The sequence below is a fragment of the Diabrotica virgifera genome, chromosome 4, assembly GCF_917563875.1.
Source record: "Diabrotica virgifera virgifera chromosome 4, PGI_DIABVI_V3a".
Classification (NCBI taxonomy): domain Eukaryota; kingdom Metazoa; phylum Arthropoda; class Insecta; order Coleoptera; family Chrysomelidae; genus Diabrotica; species Diabrotica virgifera.
The window spans coordinates 248,073,690-248,090,702 of NC_065446.1; the positions used below are offsets into that span (position 1 = coordinate 248,073,690).

Consider the following 17,013-nt stretch of genomic DNA (forward strand, 5'->3'; position numbering starts at 1 on the left):
TATTCAGATGTTTCAAACTTATTTGTAATAAATCAATGTGTATATATATTCAGGTAGTCAAAATAAATATTTAGTTAACATGACATGTACAAATCACTGTTAAAATATTTTTATGCGTAAGTTAATTATACCAGTTTATAAACCAATGATGTGGTTTATTTTTATTTATACGGGGAGTTGAACTTGTTACGATTTTCATAGAAAATTGGTTATAACTTTGTAAATAACCTGCATAACGTAATAAACCTTTATATTTTTGTAGAAGATTTCGAACATAAAATAAAATATAGGGTGTTCCATTTAAAAAACATAAGTTTGGTCTGCCACTAAGTAACATTCTAACTAATTTTGTAATATGAAACTCAAAGTTTGCTACAATTTTTGTTACTAACTTTCATTGCTATCTATTACTATAGCGGATCTACTGAGCTTTATCACACTAATCAATCGCCTTGTATATTTTATCTTAATACTTCTGCTACTCTTAATCACGAATTTTTGTCTCTTATCTTTTTCATACTGTTTTAGAATGTTGTTAAACTCATTAAAAGAACTAAATAATTCTCTTAGTTCACTAAGTTAATTAAAAACTCCATAGTTAATTAAAAAAACACTAAACAAATAAAAAATAAGAAAACTCTTTACTAACTAATCAATCTTAAAATGTAAACACAAATGCGATTAGACAAATTCTAACCACACTCTGACACTCGCGATACAGATACTTACCACAGCATACATGCGGCTCAAATTAGCGTGTACCGAAAAACCCAGTCAGAGTGCACGCTAAATAGTGACGTCACTGACTTGATGACGTTTAAGCGTGTACCTAACTTTTTTATTTGCGTACACGTTAGCGTGTACCTAGACACAGCGTTTACATAAACAGTCTGACATTTGGCCTTGATAGCCCATTCGCGTCACATGATGTCAGTTACCATTGGTCAGTTACGCTTCTATCTTCGTTGTTGATACATTTGAAAGTTTTTTTAGGTTATGAAACAAATAAAATAAATAAATAAAATAATTACAATGACTACCGACAAAAAAATGATACAAGAGTTCGTATTGGAGCAAGACAACGAACTTCGCTTTGAGGTCGAATCAAAAAATGAAAAAGTTTATTTAATTTTAAAAAGTGGCACTGCAGAAATCTTCGGTACAGAATTAGTCAAAGCCAAGACTTACGAATTTTTATCAGGAGCCAAAGTGGCAGTTTTTACGTGGCACGGATGTGTTGTAGAAGTAAAGGGTAAAACCGATGTTATATACACAGCAAAAGAGACTCCTATGGTTATATATTCCAACTGTCACGCTGCTCTCGAAATTCTGAGGAGCGAAGCCGAAAAAGAGAATAAAAGGGGTCCCATAGCTATGATCGTAGGCCCAGGAGATGTTGGAAAGTCTACTATTTGTAGGGTATTATTAAATTATGCGGCTAGAATGGTGAGAAGGCCTATTTCTGTAGATTTAGATGTAGGACAGGGCCATATTTCAATTCCAGGTACCATTGGTAAGCATTTTGTTAATTGATTATAATTATAAACATTAATGTTTTCATAACGATTTCCGAAGTAGAAATCAAAACATCAGATTATTCCTTTATATAAAATCAAATGTTTTAGGAGCCCTAGTGGTGGAACGACCTGCAGGTATAGAAGAGGGCTTTTCTCAAGAAGCTCCATTGGTATATAATTTTGGACACAAAAGTCCTCAAAGTAACATTAATTTATACGGTATATTAGTGGATCAGTTAGCAGCTATGGTTAAAGAGAGACTAGAAGTGAATAAGAAAAGTAAGTTTATATTTTTTTAATTGCTCAATATAATTTTAATAACTAACAGGTTAGTTAACCCTCTAAAATTATGCTGAATATTAACTTTTAGTGGGAAACCTTAACACATTTGCTGGCACCTGATGACAGGAGTTTGGTGTGCATGAGTCAGGTGCCACCCATGCCTTTTGGAGTTCATAACCTATGGAATTAAATAGGGTTCTTTCTGTATGGCACCATACGAAAGTGACTAAATATAAGTGGCAGCAAATGTGTTAAAGTTATGATAGACAAACCAACCATCATATGGATAGTGTTATTCGAAAAGGAACCAAGCGCCTATTTAGTAGTTCAGAGAAAATTACGTCAGAAGTTTAGTTTTAAGTATAAATCGTTGTTGTGGCGCTTGGTGTTCTTGTTAATAGATGTTCTGGGGCTTAGATATTTTTAGAATATTCAATATACTCCAGTGGAAATCGGTTGGTGGTAATTTCTTAATATTCCAGAATTTGTCGCTTGGTTCCTTTTCGAATAACTCCATCCATATTAGTCGAGGAAATGAAGCTGAAAAAATGGCAAAACCTCGCAATCTTTTCGTCCAGCATTGATTTGTACAAAAATTTGGGATTAGGCTCATTACACCCTCTAGTTCATTTTCTATATTGAGCCGTTGTACGCTTTTGGTTTTTTAAGGGTGAAAACTACCCCTAATTGTAAAAAAATATAAAATAACATATTAAACTTTAATATTGTCAACATTTGGTTCTTATTAGTTACATAATGACTGTTTTATGTTTTAAGATATACAGTAAAGCGTCGATTATCTGAACTAATTGGGGGACAGGAATGTTCGGAAAATTGGTTTTTTCGGATAATTGAACTGTATTGATAGAGCAGTACATATTTATCCACAGGTGAATGAAAGCCATATATTTACATACCTACATACATACTCATATATGTGTATCCTTAATGACAAATAGGACAATAATTAATTATTAAACAAAGAAGTGCAGTCTTAGCAACAAAATAAACATTTTTAAGGGTTAATTATAATGCTTGGTGAATATTACTAATGGTTAGGTGACAAGTTGGGAGTTTGGATAAGCGGCCGTTCGGTTGATCGACATTCGGATAATCGACGCTCTACTGTACTATCATAATATTTCAACCCTTAAAACCACCCTTGTTGGAGCTATATATAAAAAAAATTACTTATCCTAAAAGAATAATTTCGGCTTGCATCGATTTACATAAAAATTTGGGATTATGATCATCTCACCCTGTACTTCATATTCTATATTATGCTTAGGGCGTTGATTATTTTTGGGGGTATAAACTACCCCTTATTGTCAAAAATTATATTAAAACATTGTAAACTTTAATATGGGTAAAATTTGGTTTTGATTGGTTAAATAATGATTGTTTTATACTTTACGATATAATATCATAATATTTCAACCCTTAAAAACCACCCTTAATAACATTACAGTTTTTATAAGTAGATATTTTAATAGATCTATACAGAAAAAAAAGTAGAATTAAAGAATTACAAAAACATTTATTTACACAAAAATACGAATTTACAAATATGTACAAATACAACTACAAATAGTTTTTTAGTCATCTTCCAGTATACGAACCGGTTCTGTGGTATTATACATACATTGAAAATTATCCGAATTTTTCGAAAAAAAAATTCGTTTTACATAGCTCCTTCATTTTTAGCGATAAAAAGTTTTTTCAAAAATGACTTTGTAGGATTTTTGAAGAGTTATAAGACTGTGTAAACTAAATTCTGTAAGATCCCTTAGTTTTTAATTAGGGTGGATTTAAAGGGCTCGAATAAGGGGGTGTTTGCTGTAATGAAAACCTATGCACAAGGGAATTTTATTTATTAAAAAAGCTACAATTTAGTAGTCCATCATTTTTTCGTGTCTCCAGTATTTTCGGAGATATTTTGAAGTAAAGGGTGAAAAATGGGAAATTCCAAAAAATTAATTTTTCTTTAAACTCCAATTTTTCTAAAATTAGGCCTTTTAAATAGGTCAAACTTCTTGGGTGTATTGATAATAATCCAAATATAAAAGGAATTACAGAAAGGTGAAGACCAATTTTTAATTAGGAGGGTAGTTAGGGGGTTGTTTTCACTGATTTTTTTCATAAAGAAAAGCAGGTAAGTACCGACATTTTTTTGATCATAAGTCCCTTAATTTTCAGGCTAGGAACTTTTTATTATTATTTTTTGAAAGGCCTAACTAGTTGAAAAAGGATTATTTAAGTTTTCCTCGAAAAATGCAAAGTTTTTCCGTTATTTTACTTTGAATATTTCAAATTATGCATTTGACAAAAAAAGCTAACTTTTCAGATGCCGTATCTCGGTTTGTATTGGTCTTAAAGATATTACAGAAAAAAATTTGGTTTGTGTTACTAAAAGATACAATTTTGATATCTACAGTTCTTTTGATTAAATGCATATTTTTCGAGGTATTCTCAAAAAACCCTCTAAAAAAGTCGATTTTTTCATCGAAAAACTGTTACTTTCAAGCGCGAATAACTCGAAAAATCAGTTTTACAAAGAAAATTTAAAAACAATTTTTTTCTTAGAATTACTTTTTACATTGGTTTACATGGTTAAAATGTAATAAAAAAATCCCGCCCCCGAGATGGGGTGGCAACCACCCCCAAGGTTTTAGCGTACAGCGGCATGATATAGAAAATGATCCTTAGACTATTCCCTACCTTCTGTGAAAATTTCAAGTAAATCCATGCTGGACGAAAAAATTGCGAGCCAAAATGCTTCATTTCCTCGACTATATATCCTGCTAGTATATCTAGTAGTGATGTAACGAATGTCATTTTTGAACATTCGCGAATACGAATGCGAATACTTGTTACCGACATTCAGGAATGCAGATGCGAATGCGAATAATCCTTTTTTAATTTTTGTTTGTATTTTGTCATGCTTTCTAAAGTTCTAATGAGAAGTTAATTGATATTTAGTTTAAATCAATCTGAATCTTAAGCTTTATTACATAAGAACAAATAATAAAATAACGTGAAGGCTGATAATGTGATTATACGAGGTTAAGTTACCTTTTCTTAATAAAAATAGATAAGATGTGAATAGATTTTGATTTTATTAACCTAATATTATCTTCAAATTATTTTTTTTCTGATGTCCATATTCGCAAAACATTCGTACAAATCTCGCGATTACAAATATGAATGCGAATATGCAAAAATATGCGAATATTCGCGAATGCGAATATGAATATTCGTTACATCACTAATATCTAGTAATATAGAGCAGGGGTCACCAATTAGCGAACCGCGGTCCGCATCCGGACCGTGAGCTAATTTTGTGCAGACCGTCAATAAATTTAGAATATACTACCTAGTGTTTGGCAATTTTGAAAATGTTTGGCCATGAAATTATGTACTATGTTTGGCTCAAGTTATGTGTGCGAAGCCGCTTTATCAAGAATGAACTTTATTAAAAATCGGTAGAAATCTCACTTAACAGATGAAAATTTTTATGTTAGAACAACCAACAAGTCCAGTTCAATGAAAAGCTTGTTTCATAAAGGAATTGTACAGTTCAATAATATAACTTATCACATTAAAAATAGCCATAATGCAACTATCTTTAAGAGATTATTAGTCCATTATATTAAAACTAAGACCTAGAAACCAATTGGCAATGTTTGTTGTACTTCCAGTGTTTTTATTTTTATTTTATTTTCTCTTTTTTTTTTGTTTATATATTGAATGTTTCTGATTAATTTAATTTGACAATGCTTATTTCTTTATTTGTTTAGTCTCATGTTTTTAATTTTTGTAATACTTTATGATAATTATACAGCGCTCCTTGCCTTGACAATTCTTATGTAATTTGTACAGGTGTGGAGTGCAATGTTTTTGTTTTGTGTATTATCTATTATGATAAATAAATAAATATCTATCTATCTAATATCTCAACTCCCTAATGAGACTCGGTTGCACTAAACTCACTCCAAACTTCAGACAGGTTCACAAAATGTACATAAAAAAGTGTCATTTTTCTCTCTGATAATTTAAATTTGTAAAGGGTTTTCCCCGTTATTGTTATACTTACTAATCATTAATTTTGAAATGAAGTAAGCTGTAATATAAAATTGTCATGTGCATTTTTTTATATTCATTTCCTCTCTACTGTATGTTAAGTAGGAGTACTTTTCAGATGTGCATTTAATTAAAATAATTTTCAGAATTAATAAGTTTGCAACAAACACCTTGCATTGAAACTAATGTAGAAAAGATAACATGTTAATTAGCATTCTGTACTATGATTATTTATTTTAAATTCCTCCGTTTCCTTTTTACAAAATTGAAGATGTATAAAAACTTCGTTAGCATTCAAAATATAAATTCCTAATTTTTAAAATATTCTCAGTAACAATTTACAATACTGCTGTTTTTAAAATATACTGATAATAACATCAAAATACACAATGAATTTATATTTTTATTTATTGTACCAGGAAAACAGAAAAGTATACAGTAACCTAAAAACAATCAGATATTATTAGTTTTCCTTTCCATATTAGTCCATGTGTGAGGCCACTTTCGTATGAAAAATGTTTCTGATTCAATTTCTTTGCGGATTCCTGTTCAAAAATGTCCCCTTTAAACAAATCAGAAAGGTGCCTGGTGAAACAATTTTTTCAGCAAATTCAAAATTACTTTTTTGCCTCGAAAAATGTATTTTTAGGTTTCTTGGGTAATTATAAACAATAAAGGTCTCTTTTTTTATATAAAGGTCATATTTCTGAAAAGTTGATAGTTTTCGAGTTATAAGCGATTTAAATTCTGAAAAATGCGAAAATATGCGTTTGCGATGTTTGAAAACGCTTAAGTTTTAATAAAATGAAGATCTTTTTTATTTAAGATGACCCAAAAATGCTAAAAACATATTTTCGCGGGCAAAAAAGGTGATGTTTTGAATTTGTTAAAAAAATATTAAACAATTTCTGCCCAAAAAATTCACCCGGCACTCTTCTGATTTGTTTATAGGGGATATTTTTTAACAAGAATCCACAAAGAAACTGAATCAGACACAGGCAGCATAAATCCGGACCCCGGAAGGGTCATAGGTTTTCGAAACGGACCCTCAGGGAAACTAATTGGTGACCCCTGATATAGAGCATATATATGGTGATTCGGTTTCTTTGTGGATTCTTGTTAAAAAATATCCTCTATAAACAAATCAGAAGGGTGCCGGGCGAAATTTTTGGGCAGAAATTGTTTAATATTTTTTTAACAAATTCAAAACGTCACCTTTAATTTTTGCCCTGGAAAATATGTTTTTAGCATTTTTGGATCATCTTAAATAAAAAAAGAATGTGTGTGTACTTTGTACGCACGTAAGAAGTTATACTTCTATTATAATATAATTTCAACGAAATAAATATAACTACTTAACAGTTACAATACAAAAAATTAACAATAATTACCAAAATTTAACCAAAACTTAAAACAATGCCAAATTTTAAAAAAAAACGAAAAAAGTATGAATCGTCCGGGAATTGAACCCGCAACCTCGCGAATTCTCAATCTCTTGTCGAATGCTCTACCAACAAGACCATCAAGGCACATACTATTAACGTGTCAGATATACATATTTACACATCACGGTGACAAGTGAAATATAAAAATAGATGTTTTATTATTTTACGCCCAAGGAAGACAAATCCAAAGACACAAAATTATAATAAAAAACCTTTTAAACCACATTTTTCAAATTGCGCAAGTTGTATTATTAATATTAATGTTAATAAATGAAATATAAATATTTTGACGTTTCACAATTTGACAATATGATAACAAAATTTGATCTACTATTTTTAAAACACTTACCAGTGTAAGATTCTTTAGCTTTGAATAAGCGAGATCGTAGATCGTCCCGGTTGATTGTTGTTATCCACAGTTTTCTACGCCTTCGAACTAATAGGTTTTTTATCAGTAATTTTGCGGCACTCATACTAGTCACAGTTTGATGGGCTTTCACATTGACATGCACCAATCATCTCTTCTATGTTAATAAGTCCAAAAATATAATATGAAAACTATTTAAAAAGGCAGTATAACCATTAACTAACTTTTTGTTTGTTGTTTCTCTTCCTACAAATTTTAAAACGCAACAACCATACACCATACAAACCACAGTCCCTCAGCTGTGATACAGCTGCCATATTGGATAATTTTTGTCATGTCATTTGAACATCCAATCAGAACAAAGTTGTAATGCGACTGCGCCGGGATCAAAGGTTTTAATCCTATTAAAATTCACCCTCATATGCGCGTAAAGAAGTATAACTTCAAAAAGGCATCGCAAATGCATATTTTCGCATTTTTTAGATTTTAAATCGCTTATAACTCGAAAACTATCAACTTTTCAGACATATGACAAGAGACCTTTAGTGTTTATAATTACCCAAGGAACCTAAAAATATCTTTTTCGAGGCAAAAAAAAATTTGAATTTGCTTAAAAAATTGTTTCACCCGGCACCCTTCTGATTTGTTTAAAGGGGACATTTTTTAATAGGAATCCGCAAAGAAATCGAGTCAAAAACATTTTTCATACGAAAGTGGCCTCACACATAGACTAATATGGAAAGGAAAACTAATAATATCTGATTGTTTTTTGGTTACTGTATATTTTTCTGTAAGTTTTCCTGGTACAATAAATAAAATATAAATTCATTGTGTATTGTTTTGATGTTATTATCAGTATATTTTGAAAACAGCAGGATTGTAAATTGTTACTGAGAATATTTTAACAATTAGGAATTTATATTTTGAATGCTAGTGAAGTTTTTAGACATCTTCAATTTTGTAGAAAGGAAAAGGGATTAATTTAAATAAAATCATAGTACAAAATGCTAATTAACATGTTATCTTTTCTACCCTAGTTTCAATGCAAGGTGTGTGTTGCAAACTTATTAAATCTGAGAATTATTTTAATTAAATGCACATCTGAAAAGTACTCCTACTTAACATGTAGTAGAGAGGAAATGAATATAAAATAAAAAAAAATTGAAAAAATCTAACACATCTGTCAAAAAAAGCGTGGCGCGTGTTCATCGAATAAACGGTTTTCGCCCCACGCTTTTATTTAACGAATGTGTCAGATTTTTTCAATTTTTTTTTATTTCTTGCTTTTTAGTTGATTTTTTTAAAATATTTTTAATTTTAGTCACTCGTAACTAAAGAAAAGCGTTTCTTAAAAATTTTTTTTTCATATTTTTTTATTTTTTACTTTTTAGTCTTACACTTTTCAAACATTAAAATATATCGTCATGTTTATTAAAATATGTATAAAACATATGATGTACAAACATGAACAGTAGTCGGAATCGGCAAAAAATTTGAAACTTTATTGTTTATTAATGAAGCATAACGTAAACAATTAACGTAAAAAGTGAAATTATGTATCGTTCATATCATTAGCTATACAATCCGTAAAAGTTTGAAGTTTTTACATTGTAAAAAACAAGAGAATTTAAGCGTTTTCCATTAAAATCGTTTTTTTTTATCTAAACAATTAATAAACACAAAAAAAATTGTTTTTATTGACTATTCGTGTATTGTTCCCGCGAATGCATATGTCTGCAAATTTTCATTCATTTGCATTGAAGAAAAGGCATTCAAATTAACGTCTAAAAATTTGACGCAAACTATTGAACTAAATAAAAGCGTTTAAAAATGCATATGACAATTTTATATTACAGCTTACTTAATTTAAAAATTAATGATCAGTAAGTATAACAATAATGGGAAAAACTCTTTACAAAATTAAATTATCGGAGAGAAAAATGACATTTTTTTATGTACAACCTATCTGAAGTTTGGAGTAAGTTTAGTGCAACTGAGTCTCATTACGGAGTTGAGATATTCATCTGTTAAGTGAGATCTCTACCGAATTTTTAATAAAGTTCATTCTTGATAAAGCGGCTTCGCACACATAACTTGAGCCAAACATAGTACACAATTTCATGGCCAAACATTTTCAAAATTGCCAAACACTAGGTATATTCTGAATTTATTGACGGTCCGCACAAAACTAGTTCACGGTCCGGATGCGGACCGCGGTCCGCTAATTGGTGACCCCTGATATAGAGTATTGAATTTTTTTTTATTTTTAGCTCGAGCATCTGGTGTTATCATTAATACTTGTGGTTGGACCAAAGGAGATGGATATAAACAACTTTTAAGTACAGCAAAAGCTTTCGAAGTAGATGTTATAATGGTTTTGGATCAGGAAAGGCTCTATAATGAGATGGTTCGAGATATGCCTAACTTTGTAAAAATCATATTTTTACCAAAAAGTGGTGGGGTATGTACATTTTCGCAACTGCAGTAGTGGTAATATGGGTGATATACATTTTAAAATTTCTGTCATAAGACTTCATTGTCTGTAGAAATCTACCTCTACGCATCTTAGTATCGTTTGGAATATAAGGCCCGGCCTGAACGAAAAACCATACAAAACACTCTGGCAGTGAACGAGTTAATATATATTTTGCTTAAAGATTCTTAATGAAGCAATTCATCTTGTCGTTATCCTAAACTAACTTTTTTTTAGGTTGTAGAACGTTCCAAAGGTAACAGAATAGAACAAAGAGACTTAAGAACTAGAGAATATTTTTACGGATCACCTAAAAACTCCCTCTATCCACACTCATTTGATTTAAAGTATTCAGATATTAAAATCTATAAAATTGGAGCTCCTGCTTTGCCCGATTCGTGCCTGCCTCTTGGAATGAAAGCAGAGGACCATATGACCAAATTAGTTTTATTGACACCCAATGCAGGAATACTACATCATCTGTTAGCAGTAAGTTTTTCTGAGAATGGGGAGGAGGATATCATTACATCTCATGTTGCGGGATTTGTTTGTGTGTAAGTAATTACATATGGTTCGTAGAGTATAAATACCATTGCATGTCATCCATCTCACAGCAAGTGGCATTACAACATTATACCAACACAAAATAGTTAAGTAGTAGGTCTGTTCTTTTTCTATTTATTCATTTATTTACGGGCAAGCCCAATTCAGAAAAAGATTATTACAAAAAAAATATTACAAAGACAAAAGCAAAACAAAAACAGTGTCAACACAAAGAACAAATATTACAATATGTATTAGATAACAAAGCTATAAGCAGGAAAAAAAGAAAACATTACGATATAAAAAACAAACAAAAGTTTAAGCTTAAAAATTGATGATAGAAATCATATCATTAACCTCTAGTTATATTTGTATGTTCAACAAATCAAAACATGTTTTTAAATATATACAAAGAATTGCAGAATATATTCAAGTCATTCACAGAATTCGCAAATCTAAGTGTTCGTGGTAAAAAATTGTAAGTATATGTAGTTATATCTATGGAAGCTTATGTGAAAAATTTGAGTTTGTCTTGTTTACCGAGTAGGAACAAAAAGACTAATTTTTGACAGAACATCGGGACAGCTACTATTACCATTAATAATGTTGAATACGATTGTCAGATCTTTTCTTTTTCTACGAGTTTCTAATGAAGTAATATTCAATAATTCAATATCTGTGTAGCTACGATATATGTTTTTAAAAGCTACATATCTGAAAATGGTATGCTGAACTCTATCAAGTTTATTTTTATGAACTAGATAATATGGAGACCACACAGAGGAACAAAAATCAAGATGAGATCTAACAAGTGAGCAATATAAAATTTTCACATCTGTGAAATCACGAGATGTTCTTTTAATGAAACCAAGCATTTTCATAGACTTTTGGGCAATGGTACTATTTTACGTTTATCGGGCAATGGTACGATTTTAGAATCGTTTAGCCAAGTACACTGGAATTAGAGACACTATAGGGTATTCCAACATGCTGTCAAAATTAAAACAATATGGCAGCCGGGAGGCAAACATATAAGCCAAATATTCTGTTCTTAACGTGAAATAAAGTGTAGACATATTTTATTATATACATGTAAAAATAATATTTAAAGATCTCTATTAATATAAACTTAAAGAAGTACACCATAACTCATTTCATTTACGAGGAAAACAACGAAAAGCCCTAGATACAAAGTTTACTACTTTTTAAACAATTAGAATAATTGAAATAAAAATATTATAAACAATATTTTAAATCCAAGACTTTTCGTTAATAAACTGCTTTCTGGCTGCATCCCGTATCTCCGGATTTTACAATATGTAATCACAGAAACGACGAAAATAGGAGAAAGCAAATAGGACACTTAGGCCACGCATTTACCTTCTCTTCGTCTAGGAAAAGGACCGAAAGACAGTTTCTAAATACTCAGAACTGAGTAAAAATGGAAAATATAAATGCAGATTTCTGTTTATATTCGATTCAGAGTTGGACCACCATCTCCATATAGCTATTTCAGCATCCTCATGCCTCCTCAGTGAAGCTATGCAGTCACAAATCTGCATTTATCTTATAATTTCATTTAATTTGTATAAGTCGAATATAAAGCACACTTTAACTGTGATTGAATGGTGACATTCTGTTGACACTTCAGATTTGTTTTTATTATTTACTTTAACATGAGATTATTACTTATTTCTTGTTTTCTATTGCTTATTTTTTTATTTATTTACATTGAATATTAATTTGTTTTATTCGTTGTATAATGCACTTCTAATAATTATTAGATTTAAAATGAATTCAGTATTTTTTTGAAATTTCGCAACAATGCCAACTTGGATATCTGACGTAGATAATGATGTGCAATAGTATTTATACTGTAACAACCATAAGTAATAAGTCATATTTAAGTTTATTAGATTGTTAATCTAATAAGCAAATATTGGAAATGTCTTATTTTCCTTTTTCTTGATTTATATTTTTCTTTTATTTTCAGTACCAATGTTGATGCAGATAGGCAAGTCATCACTGTTCTCTCGCCTCAACCCAAACCACTACCAAGTAATATATTAGTATTATGCGAAATTCAGTTCATGGACACTCATTAATTAAAAAAAAACCATATGAATTGTACATAAAGTATATTTTATAAAAATAAATAAATTTTGTAAATTAATTTTAGTTCATAATTTAATAAAAAAGCATGTTCATATCATTGGTGTCATTTAATCCAAGGTAAATATCCTAGTAGCTATATCTGTGATGAGCCAATCAATTCCGTCTAACAAATTTTCACCAGTTACTGCACTACAAGAAACTATTTTCCAGTGGTGTGTTTTGATTGAATCTAATTCCAACGTCTAGAATAAAAAGAATAAGTATTATAAACAAGTATTATTAAAGTTTAGATTTTTGTAAAACAGTTCTATAATAATATAATAAAATGGACAGTTGAACAAGCTGGTTTTAGAAAAGGGTTTAGTACCATATGTAGATCATCTCCTCACTATGAAAATATTGATAAAGAAGGCAAACGAATACAACCTAGATTAATGTTTAGCTTTTGTAGACTATGAAAAAGCGTTCGATAGTGTCGAGATATGGGTGATGATAAAAACTCTAATTTTTTTAACATCCAAATTTATTGCAATCTGTCTCATTACAAACAATAAGCAATATATATAGTTATTGAAAAATAATATAGATGGAAGCCGGCCTGTGACGAGCACCCAGAAAAGCTCTAAATAACAGCAGAATAGACTCCAGGTAATGTAACTCTTACATAACATCTATAAAACAGCAACTATGACAGTTGAATGGGAAAATAAAACAAACAAAACTAACCCCTTAGCAATCCGTAGAGGCATAAGACAAGATGTAATATCCACAAAACTCTTCACCTTAGCTCTGGAAGACATCTTTAAAGAACTGTAATAGGAATCAACATAAACGGAAAGAAACTCAATCACCTCAGATATTGCGATGATGTTCTTATTACAACCAACCAAGAAGAACTAGCCACAATGCTGACTCAACTAGCACAAGCATCAGAGAAAATATGATTAAAAATTAACATGAGTAAAACAAAAATCATGACGAATACAAATGACAGAATAAATATAAATAACGTAAATATTGAGGTTGTTAACGAATATATATATATGTATACCTGGGTCAAATAAACAAAGCCAATAAAGAGAACCAAACAATTGAAATACAAAGAAGAATCAGATTGGTGTGGGCAACGTTTGGAAAATTAAGATGGATACTAAAAAGCATAAAGATACAATAGTACTTAAAAACCCATGTATTTGATCAGTGCATCCTTCCTGTTCTGACGTATGGACATTAACAAAGGCCAACATCAACAAAATAGAAATAACTCGAAGAAAAATGGAAAGATCCATGTTGGGAATAAAACTGCAAGACAGAAAATCAAACAACTGGATAAGAGAAAACAAAAGTAAAAAATGTAACAGAACATATAACAGAGTTAAAGTGGAGATTTGTGGGGCACCATGCGAGACAGGAAGATAAAATATGGAATGCTGAAATACAAAACTGGAGACCGTGGACAGGAAGAAGAGGAAGACCTCAGATGCAATGAAAGGACGACATTGTAAAAGCTGCATGGAAAGATTTGGGGAAGGCCTATGTCCAAAGTTGGATATAAATGGGCTAAAGAAGATATGCATGAGTTAAAAAGAAATAACAGAGAGACAATACACATCACAATGATAACCAGACTCCTTCCCAGGGGGTCAGGACTCAAGAGAGGGGGAGAGAAAGAGAATGTTATAAGCGAATATTATTAATATGCCCCAAAACCAAATTAGAAAAAATCAAATCTCGTAATTACAAAAACACAGTTTTGTATTTATATCATTGGATATAACAAGTAAATTCTACAACACTCAACTTATTTAGTTCAACAATTAGACTATCTATTAAACTTACAGTTTTCAACTCTTCTATATTGTAAGATCCTGGTAAATCTTGTTTATTTGCAAAAACTAATAAAGTTGCTCCAGCTAATCTCTAAAACAATTATCTTTACTGTATATAATGTAAACATAGATGCCTATTTAACTTACTTCTTCTCCTAATAACACATTCAACTCAGCTTTACAATCTTCTAGTCTTCTTTTATCTGCACTATCAACTACCCATATAAGACCATCAGTGCATTCAAAATAGTTCCTCCAGTATGATCTTAAAGATTTCTGTCCTCCAACATCCCACATATTTAATTTGAATCTAAAAAAATTCAATATATGACTTTATAAAATCACAAATATTAAAAATCAGTAATAAATATGGGATTTATTTAAAAATCCAACAATCACTTCCTTCTATAGCAAAAGCCATTATAATATTCTATTATGTGCCGTTATAATATGCAGTCTACTGTTGCGTTTCTTTCTCCTATAGTTTGCGGTCTACTAAGACAAACAAACGAAAATGACAGGCAAAAAATGGCTTGTAGGCAAAATGTTTAATGCTAAGTAATAATAAACATTTTCAAGAATATACAATAAACCTCTTTCTATTATTTACTACTACATAAATAACACCATAACCTTTCCCAGAAGGGTTTGAACAAATAACCTCTGTTTTAAAATAAAATGGCCTGGTAGATTTATAAAAATTAGTTGCTATGTTGACTATGTGAGGAAGAGGACCTATTGCTCGCATTTATAAGGGATGTCGGACAGATACACATATAGATAAGGTAGGAATGTTTTTTAATTCTTGGTTAGGGAGCCTGCATGACTTTTTAAGCTAGAATCAGTTACTGTTTTTAATAATAATTTTATTAGGCTGCATTGTTTTGTAAATAATTAAGTTACACATAATTTTTTTTGTAAATAATTGGGATGCATTTATTTTGTTAATTATTAGATTCCTTTTTCATTTTACATTTATTTTGCTCCAAATGTTTATCACTTGTGAATAAATATTTTTTCTACAAGTGTTTTCTTGCATTTCATTATTTTGTGCAAAACCTTCAGGAATGAGCTATATGCAAAGGTAGACTGCATACTATAGTAGCACCCAACATTATTGTGTTAATTAGTTGTTTATCAATTTATTTCAAACGTTTTTATTTACATACTTTACTTGTTCTGGATGTGTCTCTTTGTCAAAATGTCTGTGACAAATCTTGTAATCAATTTTAAACATACTTTAGCTTGCAGATCACAGCAACAAAACTTGAGTGGCCCAAAGAAATATGGAACAGTTACTACTTGGTCTGACTCAGAGATAGGGTGACTCAGGAATAGCATGGACGAATTGGAATTGCGCAAGGTATGTGCCCAGAACGAACAATGAGAGGTGGACCCAAAAAATTACAGTGTAGAGACCACGACCAGACAAAAGAAGTAGATGTAGACCACCTACATGATGGACAGAAGAGATCAAAAGGGTTGCTGGGAATAGGTTTGTAAGAAGATTAAGACTGACAGAACTGGAAGATATGATGAGATTGTACAGATCAAACTAATTCTTTAAAAGCATTTGTCTTAATGATATCAACTTACCCCCTATGTTCCAAAGTTTTTATATTAAATCCTAACGTTGGAGATATGGTGTTAATGGGCTCTCCATTGAATCTTTTAAGGATTGTCGTTTTTCCAGCATTGTCCAAGCCACTAAAATATGTTAAATTAAGAAAAAATCAGTCTTTTTGTAAACATCTGATTTAATGTGAATAACTTACAGCATTAAGATGCGCATCTCCTTTTCTTTCTGTTTCATTTTTTTCAATACAGTCAGAAAACCCATGTTTACAATTTAATTGCAAATCTGTATCACAATATTAATAGAATATTTATTTTTTAATTATTTCTGTTTTCTTTATTGTTATTTCAATAAAACTGACATTTTAAAGACCGGTGTGAAGGAAGCAACGAATGTAAAATACAAAACCATAGAGGTATATATTAACATAGAGGGAGCCTACCTTCCGCGCTTCCTGACGACACATCTCATGGACTGGTTTGCTGCATCTCTTTCTAACACATTGTATCGAAAATCTATGATGACATTCAGTGTGAATATAGGCACGGAAGAGGAGGACAACTGTAGCAGCTTTGCTATGCGTAAGAGTGAAACAGCACTAATCCAAATAAAAAAGATGGTGTCGTCACTTCGCTCTGAATGATACTCTCTCTATGCTAATATATAACTCTATGTACAAAACAAAGATTCTCGTTTTCAGAAAGAGAAACAGAAAACAGAAGAAAAATTAGTGACAGTGACAAACCACTGACGTTTAAGGTTATATTTAGGTGTTTTGAAATGGTT

The 17,013-nt window shown here is 30.7% G+C and overlaps 2 protein-coding genes across 3 annotated transcripts; one reads left to right on the top strand and one right to left on the bottom strand.

Moving 5' to 3' along the window:
* Positions 1 to 948: 948 nt before the first annotated feature.
* Positions 949 to 12,919, top strand: LOC114334106 (protein CLP1 homolog). Of its 2 annotated transcripts, none has more exons than XM_028284138.2 (5): positions 949 to 1,513; positions 1,626 to 1,796; positions 9,962 to 10,152; positions 10,402 to 10,653; positions 12,701 to 12,919. In XM_028284138.2, the coding sequence occupies exons 1-5, from the start codon at positions 1,033 to 1,035 to the stop codon at positions 12,710 to 12,712; spliced, it is 1,107 nt and encodes a 368-aa protein (XP_028139939.1). In that variant the 5' UTR covers positions 949 to 1,032; the 3' UTR covers positions 12,713 to 12,919. The 2 variants fall into 2 exon arrangements, with proteins under 2 accessions (XP_028139939.1, XP_028139931.1); XM_028284130.2 differs by having other exon boundaries at positions 950 to 1,513; positions 10,402 to 10,718.
* Positions 12,829 to 16,612, bottom strand: LOC114334120 (ADP-ribosylation factor-like protein 2). Its single transcript, XM_028284148.2, has 5 exons — positions 16,427 to 16,612; positions 16,248 to 16,358; positions 14,799 to 14,961; positions 14,662 to 14,742; positions 12,829 to 13,064 (listed from the first exon to the last, which is right to left on the bottom strand). The coding sequence occupies exons 1-5, from the start codon at positions 16,489 to 16,491 to the stop codon at positions 12,930 to 12,932; spliced, it is 555 nt and encodes a 184-aa protein (XP_028139949.2). The 5' UTR covers positions 16,492 to 16,612; the 3' UTR covers positions 12,829 to 12,929.
* Between the last annotated feature and the right edge of the window lie 401 nt (positions 16,613 to 17,013).